The 27,500-nt window shown below is 35.4% G+C and overlaps 1 protein-coding gene across 9 annotated transcripts in view; it reads right to left on the bottom strand.

Moving 5' to 3' along the window:
- The window catches only part of LOC145269516 (uncharacterized), a 962,295-nt gene that overhangs the window by 64,374 nt on the left and 870,421 nt on the right, over window positions 1–27,500 (bottom strand). For all 9 annotated transcript variants that reach the window (XR_013865075.1, XM_080125267.1, XM_080125266.1 and 6 more), the window contains one exon: window positions 3,177–5,119. Coding sequence is in view for 8 of the 9 variants with exons in the window: in XM_080125267.1 (XP_079981393.1) it covers window positions 3,177–5,119 (1,943 nt within the window). In the remaining variant the exon portion in view is untranslated. The remainder of the gene's footprint in view (window positions 1–3,176; window positions 5,120–27,500) is intronic.

Below are 27,500 nucleotides of genomic sequence, written 5' to 3'. Positions count from 1 at the left end.
ATTTTCCAATTTACTATTGGGGAGTAACCTTGCTCTACTAGTTCATTGTAATATTTAGACAAGGAAGTTCTATTTTTGTACTCATTATTTTCAAAAGAGCACTTGTGACCGGTAAATCTTTCTTTAAAATTGTTATTTGTCATTCCTATGTAATATTTTTTTTCATTCGGATTTTCTTTAGTAGAAATAGTTGCTTGGTACACTACAGAAGTAATTTGACAATTTCCTTTAAGAGGGCATTTTGATTTAATTCTACAGTTACAACTTTCGGTAGCAATGGGTGTGCTATTTTTGTTTAATATTTTGTTATTATGTTTTTTAATTATTTTTTCAAGGTTTTCATTACAGCTATAACTAAGTTTTATTGTATTTTTATTGAAAATTTTATGTAGTATGTTATTAATAGGGAAGTGCTTTTTAATTAAGTTTAAGAATTTCATTCCTAGATTTGTTTTAAGTTTCAGATTAAAAGGGGGATTGTACCACAGGATTTTTCTCTTACGGTTTCTATTTGTATTTGTGTTTGGGTGTGTTGGTTCTATGAACTCAATTTGGGTGTTTTTGTATCCACTATCCTTAAGGGCCCTGTTATAGAAATATTTATGTTTATTAAATGTTTCAAGATTGGAAGAATTGTCACTGATTCTTTTACTAATGGATTTGGGGATATGCCTAATGATAGATTTTGGGTGATTTGATAGGGGGTGTACATAAATTGGGTTTGAGTTTTCCTTCCTATATGGTTGGTAGATGCCTTTCCTTAAATCAAAGTTCACATCCAAAAAATTTACAGTTTTAACATCTGATACAATATCCACTTTTAATTTAATTCTACGGAATTCATTTAAGATAATCTTTTTGGTTCTTTCACATTTAGGGCCGTTGGATTCCTTGATGATCATCAGTCCATCATCACGATACAAGCCTATATCCATGACATTGATGTCTTTGGTTAAGTTGTATAGTATGAATAGACCTACTAAGTCTGTCATTTCAGCCGAATCCAAAGACCCCATGGAAATGTCAAACAGGTCATTTTGATCTTTTTTCAACCACTGATCATTTCCACTAATTAATGTAGTATTTCTACATGTCCGTATAATTTCAATTTCAGTGTCTTTTATATCAGACAGGAGTTTAGCAAACTCCATCACCTCTTCGAATAGTTCCTTAGATATGGAGGGATAGTAATTCACAATATCGAATTGTAAGAAAGTACAATTCTTTTTATTATTTATATTGGAAAACCATTTAATGGTATCCGCTGTGTTAATCCATAGATTTAGCTTATATGTTGATTTAATTTGATAGTTAACTCTTTCTAGTATATTTTTACTTAATTTACCAATTTCGGGTTTCGTAGGATTAATTAACCTAGTTGTAGGTTTATTTTCAAAATTTATCTTATGGTCTTTAAGCAAAATATATGACTGTTTTTTTGTAAAATTCCCACTCTATTACTAATTTTAAGTCTGTCAGTTATTTCTTTACTATCCTTATCAATTTTTTTGCAAATATCTATATTTGATTTTTTGTAATTTTTTGTAATATTTTCTTTAATATATATATATATATATATATATATATATATATATATATATATATATATATATATATATATGCGTACGTGGTCGTTTTTTCTAAACTCCTGTTTGGAATTTCATTTTCTCCGTGCTTCTAAATAATGAATTACTTCTCTTTGCTAAAAAACACTTTTATTTTGTTACATTTCTATAAAAATATTTAAAAAAGTATATATATCAAACATATTCATATGGGAATAGTTTATTTCAAAAAAGTAATATAAAGTTTCCCTCCATTTATACATTTTAAGAAACTTTTTTGAACAAATGTTTAAAATCATTTTTTTTTTGATAACACAAGAAGTGTCAACAACAAAATTATCGTGCATTATTCATAGCCAGATTCTGTGCCAAATCTTGTGAAAGACATTATAATAATAATAATAATAATAATAATAATAATGATAATAATAATAATATTAATGATAATAATAATAAAATAATGATAATAATAATAATGATAATGGTGATCATGATAATAATAATAATAATAATAATAATAATGATAATAATAATAATAGTAATAATAATAATGATATATATATATATATAATAATAATGATATAGATATATATATATATATATAATATATATATTTTTTCAGAGAGACACCATTTATATAAATGTAAATAATAAAATTTCTTTGTCTTTTTTTATCGTGATAACACAAACAAAACAAAACAACAATAAAAAATATTTATAGAAATGAAAGTAATATTAAATGCAAGTAATAAAAATGTTCATTAGTTTTTCATGGTAACACAAGTGTTAAAAAAAAACTATTTATAGAAATGAAAGTTTATTATTTTTTATTGTTTCATAATAACACAAGAAGTGTTAAAACTAAAATAATTCTTTGAAATAAATTACTTCCACGTGGTTTCGTATTTCGTTTCATGGTTAGTGACTTCCGTTCCGTATTTTAGCTAAACCGAGTCCACTTCCGGCGTCTTAACTTTGTGTACTGAATATTTTTGGACTGGACCGCTATACACAGGGCGTTTCAGCTCGTTCGAAACAGGAGATTACGGTGACCGAGTGGTTAACGAGACGCACTGTCAACCTGGGCGTACCAAGTTCGAATCCAGTTCGTTCCACAGAAACACCTTTCACTTACAGACGGTGCCTTTAGAATGAATTCTAACTAGAAAGATATCGGCGAAACAAATGCCAGCAATAGTCCTCAGCTGCCTCCGAAATAAAATGAACGATACTCCTTCGCCTCCTCATCGTCATCCTCATCAACAACAAAACAACAACTACAACTACAACAACAACAACAACAACAGCATTCCCTTCAAAAGTGCGTAAATAATAAGAAGCTTATAACTAAGGCTAGGACAACAGCGTATTCTTTTCATTGTTTTGACTCTCGAGTGTGTATCCGTTGTTATCTTATATGCTTTTATATATAGTGATGTGGTTTGCGGTTGATTAACTGTGTCTAACTGTGTCGGATATATACTCGAGAGTCAGAACGATGAAAAGAATATGCTGTTGTCATAGCCCTACTTCATACACATGCAGTACAGCTATATAACAACGCACAACAATCATGCGAAATACATTTATTTTATTTCATACAAATGATACCTTGTAGTGTGTCCAAGCGGGGAAACATACGCAGATCCTCCTCCGGGTATCCACCGGTTGACTTGCGGGTGCATAAAAGAGCTGGAAACGCCGTAATTGGAATAGTAAGAAGGCGGAGGAGTGGCCGGCGTGGGCGACCAGTATGTCGAGCTGGATGTCACCAAGTGTGAAGTTTGAAAATCAGAATTCGATGCCGACGTTCGGTACTCTTCCAGTGAAGATGACCGCAGCCCCGTCCCATGCTGCGGCCCACGGCGTCGGCTCGCGAGAAGGCTGAATTTATTTCCGGGGAGTGGGGCCGATATCAAACCCGTCATCGTTGTGGTCGTGTGGGTAGTTTTAGCTGTCGTTGAAGTGCTGACGGGTGTCGTCAGACCGGGAGCTGCATGGTGGACGTCGGGTGTTGACGACGAACCTGTGGACATCTTGTTGGCATCGCCGGCATAGAAAGATGGTGACGAGGATGAAGAGAATGAGTAGGATTGGGTGATGGGAGGTCGACTAGTGACCGGCCCACTACTGCCACTTCCGGGGTAGCCAGAGGAAGAGGTAAAACTGTGTGTTGTTGCTGATCGAGACGGGTTAGTGAAAGGCGAAGGTGGACCTCGTGAGGCCGGGCCGAATGTGGACGAAAAAGCCTGCACGGAAGACGAAGCCGGAAGTGATGTTAGATGAGTGCGCATCGTAGAGGTCGAACCCGGTAAGGAGGCGACGCTACCACTGACTGGGCTTTTAGCGTTTGTGATCACAGAACAGTTTTTCGGTGTTGTTGTTGTTGTTGTTGTTGTCGTGTAGGTACTATATTGATTTTGTTGCTGTTGAGACCAGCAGGTGGTTGCTATGTTCGAGTTGTTGCACTCGTTAATATCTTCTATAAAAATGGTTGCTGACAATGATGATGGATTTGTGTTTGATTGGCTCGTCGCGGCTAGGTCATTCGTATCAACGATAACGTCACCAGTTACGATGCCTGGTGCGTGTTCTGGTCCAACCGAAGCATTTTCTCCTGAAGATGAGGGAGGCGTAGAAAGGGTAAAAGAAACATGAGGCACGGAGGACGTCGTGCTCTGAGTCACTGATTCGGTAGTTTTTGTCAGCGAAGAGCGACTAAAACCAGCCGCGCTTAAGAGACCGGCAAATCCACCAACTCGACGTTCGCTCGATGACGAGTCTTTCTTTTTAATCTCTGGCGGTTTAGTTAATGGCTGACTAGCAGAGTCTGTGTAGGCGGAATCAGAATCACTTGTATCTGGCTTGACTGCCGAATATTTAGCGCCATGCGAAACTTTACGTTGACTAATTATACTGGTCAAACGATTACCAAGAGTTTTCCGATTTGTTGTGATCGTAGTTTTACCCGACGTTGATTGCACATCCCCCATCATACCTGTATCAGTTATCTCCCCTTTATTGCCGTCCACGTCTTGGGAGAAAGATACGCCATGTTTACGGATTCGTGTCTCGGGGGACGGGGACGAATTGGAAGAGGACTTCCGGCGTTTTTCTCCTGATCTGCTCCTCGTGACCCGGGTGTTTAGGCTCTCGTTTTTGCGGGTGGAGAACATCTTTGCCCAGTTGTTTTTCCAGAGCCTGTGGAATCGGCTGTCGTCGCTTCCGGCGCCACCGGAAGAATGGGCGTTGCCACTTGAGGTAGCCACCACGATACTTCGACCGAGCGGCAGCTGCCGCAGTCTCTTCGAAATTGTATACGTCCGGCTCTTAAGCGATTCTTTGCCTTTCGGCAGCGGTTTATCCAGATTAGACATTCGTAAAGGCTTGTTTTTTGTCACAGGTCCAACCTGTAAGCTGTTTTCTGTCGATGGTGGTTTGATTTTCTTTTGAGGGGTTGAACCCGGACTCGGCGTTGGGGTAGGGTCCGAGTTTCTCTTGTTGTGTGCTTCAATTTCCTTTAGACGTTTCTCACCATACTCCCGTATTATATGCTGAATTTATAAACAATTTCATATATATATATATATATATATATATATATATATATATATATATACACACACACAAATTTGGGTAAATGTGTAGTTTAGCGGCGTAAATTATTTGACAGACAAAAATTTATAAAAACTATTTATTTTTATATAAACACATTAAACCCACATGCTGAAATAAAACCAGAAAAAACTTTCATTTTTATTATTTTTTCAACATTTTTTTATTAGACTAAATGTACGAAAATCGAGGCCGCCGTATTGCTTTTAAAATTTGGCCTTTCTAAGGTTTGAAAGATTGGTCTTCTTAAGGCCCAATTTGGCCTTTTTTTACGATCTCTCATTATAAAAAAAATGGCGGCCAAAAACATAGTTCATTAAAGAGCGTAAAAAAAAAGATCAAGTTTGGTCGTAAAAAGGCCAATCTGTCAAGCCTTAGCAAGGCCAAATTTTAAAAACAATACGGTGGCCTCAATTGTCGTACATTTAGTCTAATAAAAAATAATGAAAAAATAATCAAAATGAAAGTTTTTCGGGGTTTATTTCAGCCTTAAGGTCTAATAATGTGTTTTATATACGAAATAAATGTTTTTTTTATAAGTTTTGTCTATCAAATAATTTACGCCGCTAAACTGCACATTTGCCTAAATTTGCTTGGCATGATGAATTAAAAGGTAAAAAAAAAAAAAAAAATGGAAAGGCTAACTAACCAGTTTCGAAGCCTGCTCAACAGGGTTAAATCGAGGTTAGGAAATTAAGATTAAAAATGGAAAAATATAAGCGAGGGCTGAAAAAAAAAAAAAAAAAGAAAAAAGAAAAAGAAAGAAAAAAGAAAAAAAAAGAGAACTAATCAAATAGAAACCTCATTAGCACCTAAAAGATATTCTATTTGCTTACAAAGAGAAGGTCTAAAAGACTTAAATAGTTTCTAGAATTTTCAACTGGAAGGACAAGTAGGAAGTTCGATTCATAAGTTATTTTTTGTTTTTTTTTCTTTTCTTCATTTTTGTGTTACGGCGGAGGCAATGCCTCGGAGCAGAAGAGAAGAGAAATGAACGTCTTGTTGCGGTAGATCCACGTATGTTATGCTCCGGTTGTCGAGCGGAAGTTTAAATAAGAAGATGGGTCTACACTTTTTGAAGACATTTTATTCTTTAAGTAAATTTAAATGTAAAATCTGAAAAATAATTTTTTTTTTTTTCAATTTTTTAACTTTTTTTTTGTCGTAACACCAAAATGAAGAAAAAAATACTTACGGATCGAACTTACAGAAGCCAACCAAACAGAAGCCAACCAAAGAACTCGTTAAAGCAAATGTATGTTGCTCTGTAGGGTCTACCAAACGATTGTGAAAAATAGACCGCATGTTTCCGTGACGTCAGACTTCTGTTAACTATACGAACTATGGAAAAGCAGAAGCGACTTAATGATTTTTTCAAACCTTTGTTTATCTTCTTCAAACTGCAATTAATAATTAATCTTTGTTATAATTTTGTTAGGTTTTAAGATTTACACAGTTTAATGATTAATAATATTATAAACATGTGTATATTGAATGTGAAATACGGTTTTACTGACTGTTCATTTGGTTACCTACGGGGTTCCATATTTTGTTCGGTAAAAAGAGACAAACAAAATAGGGGGGCTACAAAATGCTTAATATTTGTGCAATAATATTTTCAAATTGGTTTTAATCTGGCGATAAAATAGCTGACAAGAGTCATATTATGTTTATATTAAAACTTAATATTTAAAAAAAATTTTAAACACAATTAATTAAAACTCTATGTTGTAACGGAACATTTTGAAATAATGGAATTTTAATCGTTTTAATCTTTTAAAAATTAATTAATGTTTACGAAGTTTCTTTTTCTTGGCAATTCAAGTTGGCAATTGGCAATTGGCAATTTTTCTTGGCAGTTCAAGGCAACTGAATATAGTATATATTAATTCGAAAAAAAAAACCCTATTTAAAAAAAAGATAATAATATTAAGTTTATATCAATTTTTTAATTGCAAATTCGAGGTAAATCTTGGTTCAATATGTGCATTTAAATTTTTTAAAAATAAATATTTTTACATATTTGAATTCTTATGTTTCATAATAAATAGAAATTTCGATAGAATTAAATATATTTTGTTCGAATTTCGAAAAAATAAATATGGGGGGGGGGAGGGGAACACGCACTAAAAAAATATTTCCAATCGTATATTTTACGGAAACTGCATTTTATATGTAATTTCATTCTAAAATGGATAAGTATCGAAAATTTCACGAAAATTTGATCATTAGTTGATTTTTGCTAGGTTTATTAAATACGGGTATGTTTTCACGTTCGGAATGTCTACTACATGGGAACGTTATTTTAAAGCGCCAATTATGTAAACATGATTTTTGTCTCGCAATTTCATTATTTTCGTTCGATGAAATTTTTTTTTTAATTATTACTTGTTTATTTTGCTCTTCTTTTAAATGGTACAAAAGTTATACTGATAATATTAATTTATAATAAAGTTACACCGTGTTACATATAAGGGGGATAATTCTGCGGTGATTTTGGCAGTCCCTATTGCTCTGAAAACATTTAGAAAGCTGTTTTTTTCCTATAGTGAAGAAAAACAGATGATGAACTGAAACGAAGATATTTATTACCGATAAAAACATTGATTGAAGTGTTTATACACATTCTCAGCCACCAACATCACAAGTATATATATTTTATATATAGGCTGGCCCATAAGTCACTTTACAGTTTGAAAACCAAATAACTTTTTTCTTAAATGACTGTATTTAATTAATTCTTTTTTTTATTACACACTTTATAGGGTGGAAATTTGTTCTAACTTAATTACGAAATATAATGTCTCTTAAGTAGCCTCTATTATCGGCTTTGCAAAGTCGAGCTCTTTCTAAGCTATTCTTTATGACAGTTCTTAACATCGGAAGTTGTAGGGAAAGAATTTCCTGCGTATGTTTGCCTTAAGTTCTTGGATGCTTCGAGGCTTATTTGCATACACTTTGTCTTTAAGATATCCCCAAAGCCAAAAGTCTAGTTCTGTCAAATTAGATGAACGTGGAGGCCATTCAAAATCGAAATTTCAAGAGATTTTTCGATCCTAAAACATCACAATTAACAACTGCATTGTTGCTCTAGCTGTATGTGCAGTTGCTCCATTGTGTTTGCCACAAATACCCTGGCATGTTTACAAACTGAGGTTGAACAAATTCAATAGCATATCTTTTAAGAGGATATTGAACATTGAGATGGCGCATATAAGATCGTTGCATTGCAACAATTCACCGTCCATTTTCAAAGTGAAATTCAATTATCCTCACTAGTTGTTCTTTGTAAACTTATCCTTAAAAACTTTCCAAAGATTCTATTTTATAATTTTGAAAAGAGAAATTAAAATATATTAATAAAAAAAAAGTTATTGAATTTTTAAATGTAAAGTGACTTATGGGCCACCCCGTATATATAGACACTTCTATAAACATCTAAAAATTTTCTACAACCTATATAATTACAAAACTCAAATGACCTTGTAACGGGTGTTGTAACTTAACATCCGGTGTACGACTTCCAGGTGCGCATGCGTACATAAACATAAACCCATAACAGCGTAAAAAAATTAACACAAATCGCTACTTTTGCAGAATTTGACCTGCGCACTAAAATATTAATGTTATTATTTAGAAATTATTATTTAACATGGAAGGATGGGGATGTTTAGTAACTATTCTGTATTACAACTATACTGTCGCAATTTTCTTACAAATAAATCAACTTTAACCCGTTGACAACGTATTGTTTTACTGTGTACGTTTTCAGCGTCCCAATTTTTTTTCGCGTTTAAATTATCCAAATAAGCTATTGTTAATACTTTCTGCTTTTTTTTTACATCGTTCATTTCCATATTACGTTTAAGTTATTTTAACGCAATTTTCTTACAAATAAATCTACTTTAACCCGTTGACAACGATAAGAGCATTTTATAACATATTGCTTTACTGTGTACGTTTTCAGCGTCCCAATTGTTTTTTTTTTCGCGTTTAAATTAAAAATATATATCAAAATTTGAATTTAACTTTAAGTATTATGGTATCTGTTCAGTGCACATTTACCTATAAGTATTGCAAACCATTTATAATTCAATGACTGTAAGTTTTTTTTTTCAAATATGACAATCATTGTTACATAATAAGGGCTGTCCCCTTTTCATGTAAGTATAAAAATAGAGAGATTTTGTTAAAATGAAAATGAAATAGAATAGACGAAATTCGAACCTCGTAATTTAGGTTTAGAAATAAATTACGAGAGAGAATTAGCAAATGGAATGTAAAACAAACCATTGTTAAGCTTAGAGATAAAATAGTTTTAAGAAAAGAATGTGCATTGTCAATTCTGTGCTATGAAATTCAATTGAAGGAATGCAACTATAGGATAATTTAATAAACATGTTTTAACATATTGGAAATATAGGTTACTAGGAATATAGGTTAAAATTCCTTTTGTAAACAAAGGAAAACGTTTTGGACACGCATTTCCAGAACACGTGAAATAAGACACATGTTTTAACATGTGTATGACGTCATGGAAAATGGGAAGTTCTCGATATAGTTAGAAACTTTAGAGTTAAGCAGAGAGAAACTGGGGGAGAGTCTGAGAGAGAGTCTGAGGACGACAGACGACAGTCCAGATATGGGATTCGAACGTCTAGAAGCGAGACGGTCACCTTTGAAACTTAAAATGTGAAACTTGAATTCTTGACTATGAAAAACCACGACCGGTCGGGAGAAGAAATAAACCCATTATGTGTTTTTATAAACGTCGTCTTTGTGTTGTAATTCTACTAAAAGGTAAAGTGAAAATTGTCATTATATGTCTTGTATATCATGTGTTTTAAAATGTCTTTACACACAATGTCTCAACACTCAAAGAGCTTCTACACTTCTAAGTATGAACATTTTATATATATGAATCTCTTTATAACACGAACACAGAACGCAGCATCTCTCTTAATAAGACTCTCTAAGCACACTTATAATAACAACAATAACAACAACAAGAACAATAACAACGAATAACAACAACATAAACTCTTAATAAGACTCTCAACAACATCTCTCACTAAGACTCTCTAAGACTCTCACTATTAATTAGACCTAACAATAACAATAACAACAATAATACTAATGAAACTCGTATATAACATTATAAACAGAACGACTCATAGAAATCTATCTATATTCTGTTTTCTTTTAAATATACTTTCATAGAAATGTTTCTGTTATGTCACAAAAAACGATTTTATTTACACCACAAGTTTCACGCTCGTGCATTAATTCCATAGCTAACATACTGACCCAGCAGGTCACGGGTAGTCTAGTATATTTTAACAAGCAAAAAAGAAAAACTTAACTAAAACTTGATTGATCTTGCTTGTAAAATACATGCAATCATCAACACAAAATTGTAAGCTTTATGTTTTTTTTATTACTAGCATGGATACCCGGCGTCGCCCGAGTGTTTAGAGGTGCATGCTGAGCAAAAAAAGGTCAATTTTTTAAAATTTGACCCCAATTATGACCCCTTAAAATTTATTGTTTAGCGCTCAAATCAAGTTATTAAGTTAGATCCATGTCCAAGGAACCTATATCTAAAATTTCAAGTGTTTAGTCCCAAAATTGTCGGAGGAGTTTGGTAGAGTTCTCAAAGATCAAATCGCTCAACTTTGACCCCTTAATCGCAAAATTTCTGCATGAAAACCGAGCACATCGATTTTCTAAAATCTCAGTACCCTGTATATCAAATTTCGAGTCTACAGGCTTAAAATTTACAGAGTTATTGCGTAGGGAAATGTACACACACACACACACACATACACACACACACACACACACACACACACACACACACACACACACACACAGACACTTTCATTTTTATAGATATACTAGCATTTCAGTCCGGCGTTGCCCGGGTATTTGGAGGTGTATGTTGAGCAAAAAAAAAAAAAAAAGCGGTCAATTTTTTTACCTTTGACCCCTATTATGACCCCTTAAAATTTATTGTTTTGGGCTCAAATCAAGTTATTAAGTTAGATCCATGTCCAATGAACCTATATCTAAAATTTCAAGTGTTTAGACCCCAAAATTGTCGGAGGAGTTTGGTAGAGGTCTCAAAAGTCAAATTGTTGAACTTTGACCCCTTAATTGCCAAATTTCTGTCCGAAATCCAGTCATATCGATTTTCCCAAATCTTAGTAACCTGTATATCGAATTTCGAGTATGTAGACTAAAAATTGACAGAGTCATTGCGTAGGGAAATGTACACACACACACACACACACACACACACACACACACAGACAGACACTTTGACTTTTATAGATATAGATAGATACATAATTAACTTTTATTTATTTTTGAACACACATGGTTTTCCATCGACTGATTCCATCTTTATCTAACTGCATGTTATTTGTTTTTGTTTTTGCGATACGTCTTGAATGAATTCAATTATTTACGAAAGAGCATTTTTACCTAAATGCGAGTTATGAATAATTTTCCCTTTAACCAATTTGGTACCCCCACACAGGGAACGGTATATATATTATTTTTAAAAATATAACTATCCACTGACACGTCGTCTATGACTCATCAGAGTGGCTGAATCTAGCGAGATTCGAAATCGTGACTTCATGGTAAGAAGCTTAAACTCTTATCCCTCTTCCACCTCGCTGACTGTTCGGATATATCAGGATTTACGTAGATGTTATTTGTTTTTGTTTTTGCGATACGTTTGAATGAATTCAATTATTTACAAAAGTGCATAGTCTATAGTCCAGCACATTCACTGATGACCAGGTCCAAGCTGTGGTGCCTGGACACCTACCAGGCCAGACTCTGGAAGCTCCAGAGCCTTTATTGCCGTTCACGCCCATATCTGCATCAGTCCTCACTGAATGTCCATTTGCCGTTTCAGGCTACAGCCTTTTTGTGTATTCCATTGCATATCAAGTAATACCTCTGCTTGAAGCTTTTTATAGCGAGGAAAAAGTTTGCACCGAGACAATCCCACTCTCTAAACAACGGTGCAGGGTATTCTGCTAATAAATATTTCTACCTATCTCATTCAATCCCAAGCGACGCCGGGTATTAAGGATACAAACACACGGTCCTGGATATGACCTTAAACTATATCCGATGGTGAGTCCCCAGCTTGCGGGCTTTGGGGAGTGTGGAGCCACGCCTTAATTGCCATTGCTCCCAGGTCCACTCTGATCCGGAGTGGTAGTACCTGTTAGGGTCCCAACTATGGGTTAAATAGAAACCGACTTGAAAAAAAAGTAAATATATTCTATTAAACACATTTTCTTCCAAATAACTGGATTCGGCATTAAATAACCTGAAAAGGGTTGATATGCCGTAAAACAATCAACCAACCCATCCACACACACACACACACACACACACACACACACACACACACACACACACACACACAGACAGAGTTTGAATTACCTACAAGATATCATCCTCGACTGTCTTCAATCTCTCTGTAAAAAAGTTTGTCAAGACAACATGGCACGAGTAGTGTTCGCCTTACAAGTAAACCTTGACTAAATAGTCAAAATAACACAGTGTTCCAAACCAAAATAAAATCACCTAGGTATGGCTACCTCACATTGGCTTATATGAGAATTTTTGCATCTTCTCTAAGTAATGCTGTCTGGAGTAAAAACGGTAAGCTGAATACCAGACTAGATGAATTCTTGTCCTGTAATACAGTAACAACAAGAGATTAAAAAAAGAGAAAACATATATATATATATATATATATATATATATATATATATATATATATATATATATATATTTTTTTTTTTTATTCATCCAGCCTTGACAGACGTGTTTTTAAATATTCTCTCCAGTACTTTTCTTTTAATGATTTGGAATTCATTCCATTTGCGCTTTTTCCAAGGAACTCTGCCTTTTGGATTATTTTGGACCATTTGGAATTTACCTATCGGATTGAAATTTTAAATTCTACCGTTTTGGATTTTACCATTTTTGGATTTTTACCCTTCACCGGACTGTCCATTCATGTGAAATCTTTTTATTTTTATTTTTCTTTTGCCTCCTGTTCCCCTTACCTCACCCTTTTTTAACCAAGTAAGATCTGTGACTTACTTGTAGTTTCATTAAATACTTTTATATGCAAAATCCGATCCTGCATTTTGCTAATTCCTGTCCTCTGATGAGAAGGAGAGTATTTCTTCGAAACTCCGTGGATTAAGGACTATCCACTTATCTTGTGTTTTCTTTTTTTAAAATTAAATATGTTTTTAACTCTGTTTCAGGATGTCTTTTAACATGTTTTATTAATCATTTGTTCATATATATATATATATATATATATATATATATATATATATATATATATATATATATTCAACTCATTGTTTCAGGTTTTAACAAAACCTTTATTCCTCCTTCTCCGACCATGTGTGACTTCTCACCTCAGCTGTAACGTCCCCAACGTGTCTCTAATGTGATCGTTGGTCTGCGTGCAGGCTGTTCTTTTTATAATCTTATTCCTTCTTTACAGTGATGTTGGTCCTCGATATGATCTTAAACTATATCCAGTGGTGAGGCCCCAGCTTTGGGGAGTGTGGAGCCACCCTTTAATTGCCATTGCTTCCAGGTCCACTCTGACCCGGGGTTGTAGTACCTGTTAGGGCCCCAACTATGGGTTAAATAGAAACCAACTTGAAAAAAAAATATGTTCTATCAAAAAATTGTTCTTCCAAATAACTGGATTCAGCATTAAATAACCTGAAAAGGGTTGATATGCCGTAAAACAACCAACCAGCCAATCCACAGACACACAGACAGACACACATACATACACACACACTTTGTTTGAATTACATACAAGATATCATCCTCATGTACAAAAGTTTGTTAGGACAATATGGCATGAGTAGTGTTCACCTTACAAATGTTGAAAGTTAATTAGTTGTTTTCGATCTGTCTATCTATCTATTCAATGATATACTTAAAATAGTTTATATTTGGAGTTATTTATTGTTTATAGAATTAAGTTTGGCAATAGATCTTAGCTGGGATGTTTATATAATTTAGCTAGGTTACATATAAACAAAATAACCTTGAACAGGCGTACGTGACAGAATGGTCACGTTAAGGCGACGTATCTTTTAATTAGTGACGTAACGGAACTGAGGTTAGAGATCGGGAAGTTTAGAGTCGAGTTGAAGTTTGACCACCATAGTGAACAGACTACCAAGGACGTGGGAAGCGGCGTCACTTCGGACAGCCAAGATGTTAGAACGTGTAATCTCTGAAAATGCTGGCCAGATCATGAGAATAAATGTTCGTAAATAATTCAGGTATGTGTTGTGTTATTTACATCTGTTTAAAAAGAATTGTTTGTCTACAACTGTTCGATACGTCCACGTCAATCGGTTCTTGTTGGAACTGTTGCATAAATGTTAAAATATACAGCCTAGACGATCACCAGCAGACATATATTCACATACAACATATGACACGTTGTATAATATATCTCGATATACACCACGAGTAAACCTTGACTAAATATTCAAAATAACATGGTATTTGAATAAAAAGTAAAATCACCTAGGTATGGCTACCCTACATTGGTTTTCGAGGATTGTTGCATCTTTTCTAAGTAAGAGATTTAGTATATATATATTGTTACATACGGACCGGCGCAATATTTAAATATAACAATAAAATGCAATAAAATGCAAACACAGGGGTATGGATGGGCATTTATGGATATCAAACGCTTATCACAGGCAGACAAATCTTCTCAATTAGGGGTATGTTCATAGGTCCCAGATTGGGTTCAATTTTCCTTTTTTTATACAAAAAAAGGGTTGAAACAAATAAAACAATTATTTTCTGTGAGACAGGCTGATACAAAATAAACACAAAAATCGAACACAATAAGATTTGCAAGAGATAACGAAACAAACACTTTAAAATCATATAAAACTAAATTTATTAATGATAGGGGGAAAGAAAGATTTAACAAAAAACGAATATATTCAAAGCTAATGGGATTGGGGAATATTTTTAACAAGCTAACTGAAAGAGAATCCTATAACAGAAAGACAAAAGGTAAACGGCAGTAACCAGTCCACACGAGGAAAAGTCCGATCTCCAGCTCGACAGGGAAAGAAAATAAAGTTTTTTTTTTTTTTGCACTTACAGTTCAATTCTTTTCTTTTAACAATTTGCAATTGCTATAGTTAGTCCAAATAAAATCTCTTGTGAGGGAAGACAGTTTCAATCACCAAATCCAGTCTCTTGACGCCGTGCGACACATTTCAGTTCCGCGTGGGAGACATAAATTCCAAACGATGATTTCGCAGATATTTTTGATTTGTTTCTTTTCTTTTTAAACATGCCCCTCGGCATCCGTTTTGGGTTATCCAAAATAGCTTTATCGAGGGATTAATTTAGATATCTTTTTTTGTCTCCGTCTTTTCCAACTTCGGAAATGTGACATCGCTTTGGTTGTCCAGAACACGTTTTACTCGGTCGAACTTTTTTCACAACTACTCGCACGAGGGAATTATTATATTTCCTTTTTTTTTTTTCTTTTTTTTTTCGCCCCTCGATTCTAAAAATAGAATTTACGAAATCCTGTTCTTTCCTTATTCTGCTTCTTGGCACAGCGCGGTCACTACGTGCGTTGACTGGAGGACGACCTGTCGCTTGCTTTCATATTGGAGGAGGTGGGAGGTGTTTGGTGCTGACGTCAATCGAGCGTTTTTCAACTCCCTCGTTCTCTGTTTCTCTCTCTCTCTTCTCCTCTCTCTCCCTTTCTCTCTCTCTTCCTCTCTCTCTCTTCCTCTCTCTCTCTTTGTCTGTCTGTCAGCCTGTCTGTCTCTCTCTCTCTCTCCGTGGGTGATGAAATCCGTAGTGTTTTTTTTTCTCTGCTTCCGAGATCGGGTCGCGGTGTAGTAACTGTTCCGCCGCCACAAGTCACTCTCTCTATCCTCGGCCAAGGAAAGAGAATCTCTCCAGACTGATTTTAATACTAGGTTTTGGTGGATTCTCGTTCAGTTAGAACATGACAATCAAATATCTACTCTATACTACCAACAGAATAATAAAACAGTACTTGATGTCGAGGTGGCTGTTTGTAACAATATATATATATATATATATATATATATATATATATATATATATATATTATGGCAGTAGAGTTTAATTTCCTAGAGGTACATACAATGAAACAACATGTGTCTACCAAAAAGTGCTCAATGAGTAAACAGAGCAGGAATATTAAATTTATTTATGCAAACATTGATGGCTACATATGTGCATACATGTTTCTGTAATCACCCGTGCAGGAGAGATTACGTCTTCAGGCCAAGAATTATCCTCGATCACTGAAATTTTAAGATATAAAAACATTTTCAAGATATAAAAATTTCAAGATATACTTAAATTGGCCATTTTATGACAGACTTCTAATTTTGTAAACGATATAAGAAAATGTTTTTATAAATTATGATAAATTTAATATATATATATTTGTTTTTGTTTTTGCGATACGTTTTGAATGAATTCAGTTATTTACGAAAGTGCATTTTTACCTAAATGCGAGTTGGGAATAACTTTCCCTTTAACCAACTTGGTACCCCCACATGGGGAGCGCATACATATTGTTTTGCTTTTTCTGTTTTTTTTTTTTTAATATAATTATCCACTGATAATTATCCACTGACACGTGTTTCGTCATCTACGACTCATCAGAGTGGCTGATTCTGATATGATTTGAAATCGGTACCCTGCGGTAATGAGCCTAAACCCTTTATCCGTGCGTCCATCTCGCTCGACTGTCTCGATGTATCGCGATTTATTTTAGAATCAGCCACTCTGATGAATCGTAGACGACGAAACACGTGTCAGTGGATAATCATATTAAAAAAAACAATATATATATATATATATATATATATATATAGTAATGTGATTGATAATTTAATTAAACTAGTAATTTCACTATTACATTAAAATACACTCAGCTCTTTAGACTATTGTTCTAATCTCCTTTAAATTTATATATATATATATATATATATATATATATATATATATATATATAGAGAGAGAGAGAGAGAGAGAGAGAGCAGCAAGTGCACGGAATTTTTTTGTTTCACTATTTTCTTTTTTGTCTTCTCCAATTTCCGAATAATTAATGGTTCATTAAAATTGTTGGGTCTGCGTTCGTGCCTGGTCCACAAAGTATGGAAATAAAATATTTAAAAATTAAAAAAAAAAAACGTTTACAAGTGTTTTTGATATAGATGTACATAAGAATCCTTTGATAAGTATGTTTCAACTTAAATAGGGATGGTATTATAAAATTGTGGGGTCTGCATTCGCGCCTGTACTCCAGAGAATGGAAATAGTCACAAACTTTAATAAAGACTTTTCATATCTATCTGCGTAAGCATACTCTGATAACTATGTTTCAGTTTGAAGAAATATGGTATAATAAAATTTATTGGGTGTTCGTTCGCGCCTGACCTCCATAGAATGGAAATATGTCACAAAGTTTAACAAGGTTTTTTTAATATAGATCCACAGAATATTGTAATAAGTGTTTCAGTGTGAACAGGTATGGTATAATAAATTATGGGGTTTATTTATTTCATTTTTATTTTCATCATATTTTGCTTTGGTTTTGATACCCCCAAATTCGAAGCTATCTCTTTACAACCCTTCCTTTTCATAACCTATCATACTTTCATAAATCAGAGTCCATTTTCTGTAGGCTGTTTTTGAACCCAATCAACGACGGATACTTTTGCTAGTATATATATATATATATATATATATATATATATATATATATATTATTTATTAATTAATAATTACTACGTGCATAAAAGTAAGTTATCTATATACATGCATGTTTCGCAGTGTACTTCTCATCAGTATGGCTAAACTTTATTGACAATTGTAATTAATAATTAATAAATAATATGTAAATAAAATAAAAAAGTAATACGTCCTAAAATGTGGGCGAAGAACAATGTAAACCAAGGGCAAATAACTCGTAGAAAAATACTTGATGCAAAACACTGAAAGGATAATGATGATAACGATAGACACTGAAAAAAATCAACAAAACAGATACAAAAAATATGACGAGAGAAACACGGAAAGAGAAACAACGAGACAGAGGATTCCTAAGAATGACGAAAGATGAGAATAGAAAATACACTTGGGCATGGATGCGAAAATGGCACGTAAACCGAGAAACGAAAATGAACCCTTCATAACATGTGTCTCAGATGTATGTTATGTATTCCGATGTTGATTAATTAAGTAAATATGAACAAGCATTTTATTGTGTAAACTTTAATGGATTATATTTTATCTCTTTACATTATACATTATTCTTATATTATTATAGTCAACTTGGCCTTCGGGACAAGATCAAAGTGTAGTATCTGTTCCGGCAGATACTGCAAGCTATGACTAGCTATGACTAGCTATGACTAGCAAAGACCAGATGTGGGGGCAACCCCACATGCCTGACCTTTAACCAGCTCCCATTTCCCACCTCTCGGGAGCTGGTCCCCCCTTTCCCTTCCCCCTCCCTTCACTCCTCACATTAAAAAATTGGCCTTGTGCCTAATTTGCTCAGTGGGGGAGCAAATAAATACCATCTGTTCCGGCAGATACTGCAAGCAAAGACCATATGTGGGGGCGACCCCACATATAAGACCTTGGTCAATGTAGGGGCAACCCTTCATACCAATTGTCACTATCCAGCTCCCCTCCTCCCCGGGGAGTTGGTCCCCATTTCCCCTTCACTCCTCACATTAAAAATCGGCCTTGTGCCTAATTTGCTCGGTGGGGGAGCAAATAAATACCATCTGTTCCGGCAGATACTGCACTTAAGATAATTTGTACCAGTCAATGGAGGGGAAACCCTCTATACTGGGACAATTATTATTTTTGGTAACCAGAGTGCCCCCTTTTTGCCTACTTTTAGGGGAGCTGGTTTTTACCTCACATTAAAAACGGCCTTGTGCCTAATTTGCTCAGTGGGGGAGCAAATAAATACCATCTGTTCCGGCAGATGCTGCAAGCTATGACTAGTAAAGACCAGATGTGGGGGCAACCCCACATGCCTGACCTTTAACCAGCTCCCATTTCCCACCTTTCGGGAGCTGGTCCCCTTTTTCCCTTCCCCCTCCCTTCACTCCTCACATTAAAAATCGGCCTTGTGCCTAATTTGCTCAGTGGGGGAGCAAATAAATACCATCTGTTCTTCGGATGCTGCAAGCTATGACTAGCTATGACTAGCAAAGACTAGATGTGGGGGCAACCCCACATGCCTGACCATTAACCAGCTCCCATTTCCCACCTCTCGGGAGCTGGTCCCCTTTTTCCCTTCCCCCTCCCTTCACTCCTCACATTAAAAATCGGCCTTGTGCCTAATTTGCTCGGTGGGGGAGCAAATAAACACCATCTGTTCTTCGGATGCTGCACTTCATTTTCTTGTTCTCTATCGGTGGAGGAGAAATCCTTCACGACTGAGACAATTTTTATTTTTGTACCTTTTCTCCACGTTAAAAAACGATCCTGGTGTCTAACTCTGTCCCGTGGGGAGGCATAGTAAATAGGTACATTATACATTATTATTTATGTATAGTTCTACCTCACCAGTATTGGTGTGAAATATAGCAAAATCCATGTTCACATTGTTGTTTTAATTTTACTTTAACTTTTTGTGTTTCATTTTTATTGTGACCTAACAAAAGTGAATGATAATCTCCCCTTGAATAATGCATATCTATATAATAAGCTTGTTATAGATGAGTTGTGTTATGATATGTAATAGATGCGTTGTGTTATATGTAATAAATGAGTTGTGTTATGATATAACTCAATAATAACCAACCACACCAAAGCAAAGATAAAAAAACACACACACACACACACACGAAAACAGCAAATACAAACTTTGTGAACAAAGAGCCGAAACGGTATACCATATAGTAAGCGAATTCAGCAAAGTAAGCGAATTCAGCAAGGTGGCCCAAAACGAAATAAAGGAACAGACACGACCAAATGAGGGGGCAGTACACTTGTAATTATGCAAACAACTGCATCTCAAACGCACAGACAAATGGTAAAGCATAAGCCGGCAACAGTACTTGAAACCAAGAATCACAAAATTCTATGGGGCATGGATATACTAGCTGATAAACCTATCCAAGCAAGAAGACAGGATGTCATAATAATTAACAAAAAAAAAAAAAAAAATTAATCGCTAATCTAATAAAAAATAAATAAATAATACAAATTCTACAATCTTATATATATATATATATATATATATATATATATATATATATATATATATATATATATATATATATATATATAAGTAAATTTTTGGTACAGCAAAATGGAAGGAGAAATTTCAGAGGAAACATAATTTAATTTAAATACAAAAAAACAAGAAATGGGCAGGTGAAATTATTAAAATTTCCTTAAGGCCTTATCGTCTGACCCTCTAAGAGGAAACGTCAGAATGATAAATTAAAAACTAAGAAAACGAATGAGGGAAGAAGGGAATTTTGGTTTCAGTTGGAAGAACAGTGGGGGAAAAAAAAATCTCACTGTTCAGGTGGTTTTAAATCAATGAATATCTCCAACTGATGTATATATGAGAGAAAATTTTGAAGAGAAAAGTTTAGTAAAGAACTTTTCAATTTCAAAAGAGATGAATTATTAATATAGAATAACAACCTTATCCAGAATTAAAACACTGAGTATCAGTGATAGAGCTTAGTATAAGTAACAGACGTCACGATATTACCCTTACCAGCAAAATTAGATTTTATTTTATTTTTTTTACACAGGCATCAGCACATTATCAAGGCCAAGAGGCCACTCAAGGATAAGGGTTAAGAGTGTACAGTAGAAATTGGACAATATAGTAATCATTAGTAATGAAAATTCGGTAGATTTGTTAACTTATATGGAACAGCTCACAAAGAATTTATTTACGTTAGACTTGAACGCAACCATATTGTAGTCAGCCGGAAAGCAGGAAAACGGAAGACAATTCCACAGGCGTGCAGTTCTAAGAAAGAAGCTTTGTTCATGGAATCTACGTTTAGGTTTAGGCACAGATAAAGAGTGAGGGGGGAATTATTGATAGTGTTTTCAGCTAGACGAGTGTTCCTTGTGAAAGTTAGGCGAGGGGGACCATAGACTGAAGCTCAGTCGAACACTTGCCATGAAAATAACGATACATCAGAGACAAACTCGCAACATCTCTTCTGTGAGATAGAGGTTGCAGGGAAGAGAAAAGGACATCTCCTACGAGGCTACGGAGTCTATTTTGAACTCTATCAAGGCAGGACAAGTCCTTTCTAGCAGCTCCTGCCCAGATATGGCAACAGTATTCCATCCTTGGACGTACCTGGCTCTTATATAGATAGAGAATTGCGTCAGCAGTGGATCGATAGAAAGATCCCACCATTTTTCCAGTGGCCTTGGCAACAGATTTGATGTACATGTTCCATTTAAGATCAGGAGTAATGGTCAAGCCCAGAAGTTTGTCAAAACTTGAGGCCTTCTGAAGACGAGAGCCATTCATTTCAATTGATGCCAGATGTGGATCAGAATGCTGATGATGTAAAGAGAGAAGCTTGGTTTTAGATGCATTAAAAGTAACCAGCCACTCCTTTCCCCATTGTACCACGTGCTCAAGATCAGAGGAGAAAGAATCGGAGAGAACTTGGTCGTTTACTGTCTTAGTGTCATCAGCATAAATGTCTATGAATGATGTAAGGATGTGATTTGGAAGATCATTAATGTAGATCAGGAAAAGAGTTGGGCCCAGGATGGACCCTGAAGGACACCAGCATTAAAACTGTGAGCTTTTAATTTCTGCCCATCAACCACTACTCTTACAAACCTATCAGAGAGAAATGATTTAATAATTGAGAAGACATTTCCAGCTATACCATAGCTGGAGATCTTATGAAGTAAACCTTTATGGCACACTCTATCAAAGGCCTTTGATATGTCAAGAGCAATTGCCCTAGAAAGGTTGCCTCCGTCGAGAGATTCACTAATCATATGGGATATAAATGTAAGCACATCTGCTGTAGATCTTGCAGAATGGAAACCATATTGCGTGTCACTAAAAAAGTTATTTTTTCTGAGATGGTTGGTCACTTCTCTATTTAACACAGATTCTAGCAACTTACTCATGACGCACAGGAGACTTATTGGCCTGCACTAAGATGGAGATGAGCGATCACCTGAATTCTTAAATACGGGACATACTGATGAGATTTTCTAGGGTGACGGGAAGCAATTCTCCTTAAGACAACGTTTAAACAGTTTTGTAAGTATGGGTGCTAGTTCTGGTTGAAGTCTTTTGAGTACTATAATTGGAATACCGTCAGGGCCGGTTGCTTTACTGGAATCAAGGTTTTTGATTAGCTTAGCAACATCACATACAGATATATGTATATCACATAGCATGTTTTCTAATACAGAAGGAAATATTGGAGATTGGCGGCCTTGGTCGCAAAGGGTAGAATTAGCTGCAAGTTTTTGGCAAAGAGTTTGGCTTTGTCTGATGCTGACGAGATGATCTCAAGTCCATTTATAAGAGTTGGGATAGAACACACGTTTCTGTTCAGGATTCTGTTTGCTATTTGCCAAAACTCGTGGGAACCAAGCCGCTGCTCAGCTACTTTGGACTTGACGGACTGAGCATACAACTCTTTTGCGTTCTTTATTACTTTTTTCAGAGGTTGTTGGCAGTCCTGAAAGCGGCTTTAGTCTTAGTACATCTATTGTGTGGAAGCAATGGAAAAAGTGATTTCTGTGCGCAATGGCAGCAGCACATTCTGGAGAACAACAGCTGGCTGTTAGGTTTTTGCTGGAATTTTTTCGAGGGTATGAAACGGTCAATACCTACAATTAACCATTCTGTCAGGTCTGATACTATAGCGGACACATCCTTTTCAAACATGTAATGCAGAGGCAAATCTGATATAAATGTATGAAATACTGTAGGATGGAGAGGTACGTCTGAGAACTTATTACATGTCATTTTTATCTTAACTGATACAACAGAGTGGTCAGAAGATCAAAATGGAGATAGAACGGAAGCTGAACACAGTTTAGGGCAAGTTGTGAGAAAAAGGTCTAGGAGACTTGCATACTGGCCGTCAGTATCGGGCACACGGGTGGGTTCGTGAAAAATCTGAGTGAGGTCATAACCAATAGAGAAATCATGACAGAACCTTCCCTCATCATCGGTCTTGTTTGAGTGAGTTAACCATTCCACATTGTGAACATTGAAGTCTCCACAAACATGAATGTTAGCTGAAGGATAAACAGACAGGACGTTGTCAATTTTCTCAGATATGCTTTTAAAGATAGTAAGTCCACTGTTGTAGGGGCGATAGAGAGCAAATATAAATGCAGTAGTTTGAGTAAGTGCAACCTGGAAGCACATATAGGGTAAGTTAGAATCTTCTCTGGAGATGTCCCTACCACATGAAAAGCCATCTTTTACATAGGCACTTATTCCATAGCCATGGCAATCTTGGGGGTCAGATTTAGAAGTTAAGTTAGAGTATCCTTTAATTACGAACTCATCTAGGGAAATTATCTGTCCAATGCCAGTTTCGCTTAGAAATAATATGTTTGGTTTAGTCTCCTATGATTGGGTTTCAACCTCTAGAAGGTTAGAATGTAAACCCCTGATGTTCGAGAAAGAGACATGGTAGTGGGAGTCTACGTTAGAAGTTGGAGATCCGGGTTTAATCGTGTATTTTTTATCGAAACCTAAAGTATGGTTATGTTCAAAAGAGGAAAAATATATTTTACCATGTCTAACCTGAAGTATGGTAATGTTCAGAGAAAAAAATATATATTGCCACGTCTGACCTGAAGCATGGTTAATGTTCTGGGGAGAAAAATATATTTTGCCATGTCTGACCTGAAGCATGGTTAAACTTCTCAGGTCAGACATAGCAAAATATATGTTTCTCTAAAATTAAAAAAAAAATGCTCTTAAACCTTTTTAATTTTTAATTATTTTGCCTGATGAAATCAATAATGATCGAAACGGTCTGCACGTCGTAGCAAGATATGACTATATTTACATAAAGAAAATAAAAAAAATTATAATTTGCTCTCTTTGGTGGAGCACTACCAACGACCCTTAACTTATATAAGGATAATGTTATATTCAATTCCATACCTTGCGATATAGTGAGAGTTGGCATTCAGTTGCGTTTTAGAGGTACGGTGGCTATCGGATGAGTGGCTTGTTTTTCTTGGTAAGGTGTGTGCTCGGCCTGATTGGTTTTCACGACATTCGTTCACAAGTCTTCGTTGGTTTGGAGAGAGAGAGAAGAATGTTTGTTAAGACACGCAAAGACAGTTAGTACGTAAGGAGAAGCAAATAGACTGAAGCCGAGGAAGCAGGTGTCAAATAACCGCCATGATAGATAGTAGGTAGAAACAGAATACGAGATAGATAGAAAGATGTGAATAATAAGTATAAATGACTTGTTTATGTATAGATAAATATATAGATAAAGTGAAAGATAAGGATATATATATATGCATATATATATATGTATATATGTGTGTATTTATAAACATATATATATGTATATAAATATATATATATATATATTTATAAATATATATAATAAATAAAAATCTCTCTCTCTTTATATATATATATATATATATATATATATATATATATAGATAGATAGATAGATAGATAGATAGATAGATATGAAATTTATTTATACAAACATTGATGGCTACTTATGTGCATACATGTTTCTGTAATCACCCGCGTTGGGGGATTACGTCTTCAGGCTAAGAATTATCGTCGATAACTGATATTTCAAACAAAAATTATTCTTATTTCGTTTACAAATTTAGAATGTAACATGAGTTGGGGTTATGAGCCGGGAGAGGATAAGTGAGGTGTTTGAAGATAATAAACATCTTCTTTTTTTATATATTCCCTTTTTAAGTTTATCTATTCCATCTTTTGGTTTTTACGGCATAAGAGAATTTAGTATATTTATATTTTAGAATTTAGTATAAGAAGATGTTTATTATCTTCAAAGACCTCACTTATCCTCTCCCGGCTCATAACCCCCACCCATATTACATTCTAACATTGTAAACGAAATAAGAAAATGCTTTTGTTTGAAATATCAGTTCTCGAAAACTAGAATCAGAGGACCAGGCCTTTATGTGCTTCAGACTAAATATGCAACACAATATTAGCTACTTGTATTTTCTCTACCGCTCTCCCTCAAATCAAGACTGTACCCTAATAAACAAAGTCTCAGACAGCATAGATATAGCACTCTCCCTCGATACTAGCGCACAAATACATGTATTTGGTGACTTCAATGTCCACCACAGTAACTGGCTAGGATTCTCTAATCACACAGACGTAGCTGGTAGCGCAACAAATAGCTTCTCTATATCCCATTCCCTATCTCAGTTGGTTACATTTCTGACACGTTTCCCAGACCAGCACGATCAACATGCCTCACTTCTAAATCTCTTTATGACAACAGTTCCCAATGACTGTACAACAAATGCCCACAGCCCACTCGGGAATGCTGATCACGCTGTGATAATGGTAGAAATCAGCCTAAATTTTCGCCCTAAAACTGAAGACCCACTACTCAAAACAACAAGGTATTACAAAAAGGCTGATTGGGAAGCCATCAGGGAGCTCATCAGAGATGCCCCATGGCAAAATGTCTTTACTCTTGACCCACTCTCCCCAATGGTTTACTTCTGCTTGTGCAGCTGCCATATGTCAAAGGCAGCATGCATTCCGCAGATTCAACTGACATAAGTCCAGCTCAAATAAACAGAAGTTTATAGAAGCTAGAAATAATTGTAAGAGAGTGATAGAGACAGCTAAGACAGATTACTCTGAAACCACCAGAAAGCGCATCGAAGCACAGAAATTAGGAACCCGGGATTTTTGGAAAATCTACAACAGCGTAGTTAATAATGGACAGTCAGCTATTCCCCCACTAACAAACAATCATGAGGTTGCTTGCACGGCAACTGACAAGGCTAATCTGCTTGCCAGTCGGTTTGCCTCAAACTCTACACTGAACTCGGTACACCACTCACTCCCTGATTTTCCTCTGCGAACAGACGCCACACTAAACGATTTGAAAATCACCCCTTCTCAGGTATATGCTATTATAAAAAACCTAGACACCTCAAAAGCATGTGGACCAGATCTCATCCCGGCTGTGCTATTAAAATAATGCTCTGCCGAGGTTGCTCCAGTTCTGTCCAAACTTTACAATAAATGCCTTAACGAATCTTGTTTTCCCGACTGCTGGAAAACCGCCTCTGTGGTACCAGTCTTCAAGAATTCTGGTGAAAGAACTGACCCACTAAATTATCGCCCTATTAGCCTCCTCCCACTTTTCGCCAAAATATTTGAGTCCTTAGTTAATCAAGCCCTAGTCCAGCACCTAACAGCTGCTAAACTCCTGACTGACAAACAATATGGATTCAGGCAAGCCCGTTCAACAGCAGATATCTTAACTGTAGTTTCTGAACGTATATACCGTTCATTGGATAAAACAGGGGAGGGTAGAGCGGTGGCCCTCGATATATCTAAGGCTTTTGACAGGGTATGGCACGATGGTCTTCTAAGGAAAATTAGATCATATGGAATCACTGGAAGAATTCATAATGTAATTAAATCCTTCTTAAGGAATAGAAAAATCAAAGTTGTCCTCGACGATCGTACATCCAAACAATATGACATAAATGCGGGAGTACCTCAGGGGTCTATCCTTGAACCTCTATTATTCCTGATATTCATAAATTACCTCCCTGATAAAATTGTTTCGGAGATGGGTATATTTGCCGATGACACCACTCTCTATAACAGATATGAGAGGAAAACAAATGAACACATATCCGATTAAATGGCAGAAAGACTAGAGGATGACCTCCAATCCGTAGTGGAATGGGGACAAAAATGGTTGGTCACATTCAATGCTGCTAAGACTAAGCTTGTTTCCTTCAATAACTACAAGAAACCTTCTCTACCACCAATAGCAATGGCCAATAACACATTGCCTGAAAGTAATTCTTTTAAACTCTTCGGCCTAACGTTTACAGGGAATATGAACTGGAATAGATACATTGAGAGCATTGCCAAGGCTGCTGCAAGGAAGGTTGGCTCTCTCTACCGTGCTAGAAAACTACTTACGCCTGACAGTATCCTATACC

Source organism: Euprymna scolopes, chromosome 45 (genome assembly GCF_053919585.1).
Source record: "Euprymna scolopes isolate OS-2025 chromosome 45, ASM5391958v1, whole genome shotgun sequence".
Taxonomy (NCBI): domain Eukaryota; kingdom Metazoa; phylum Mollusca; class Cephalopoda; order Sepiida; family Sepiolidae; genus Euprymna; species Euprymna scolopes.
Note: the sequence above shows the minus strand (reverse complement) of the source record. Positions and strands in the feature narration are given on the sequence as shown.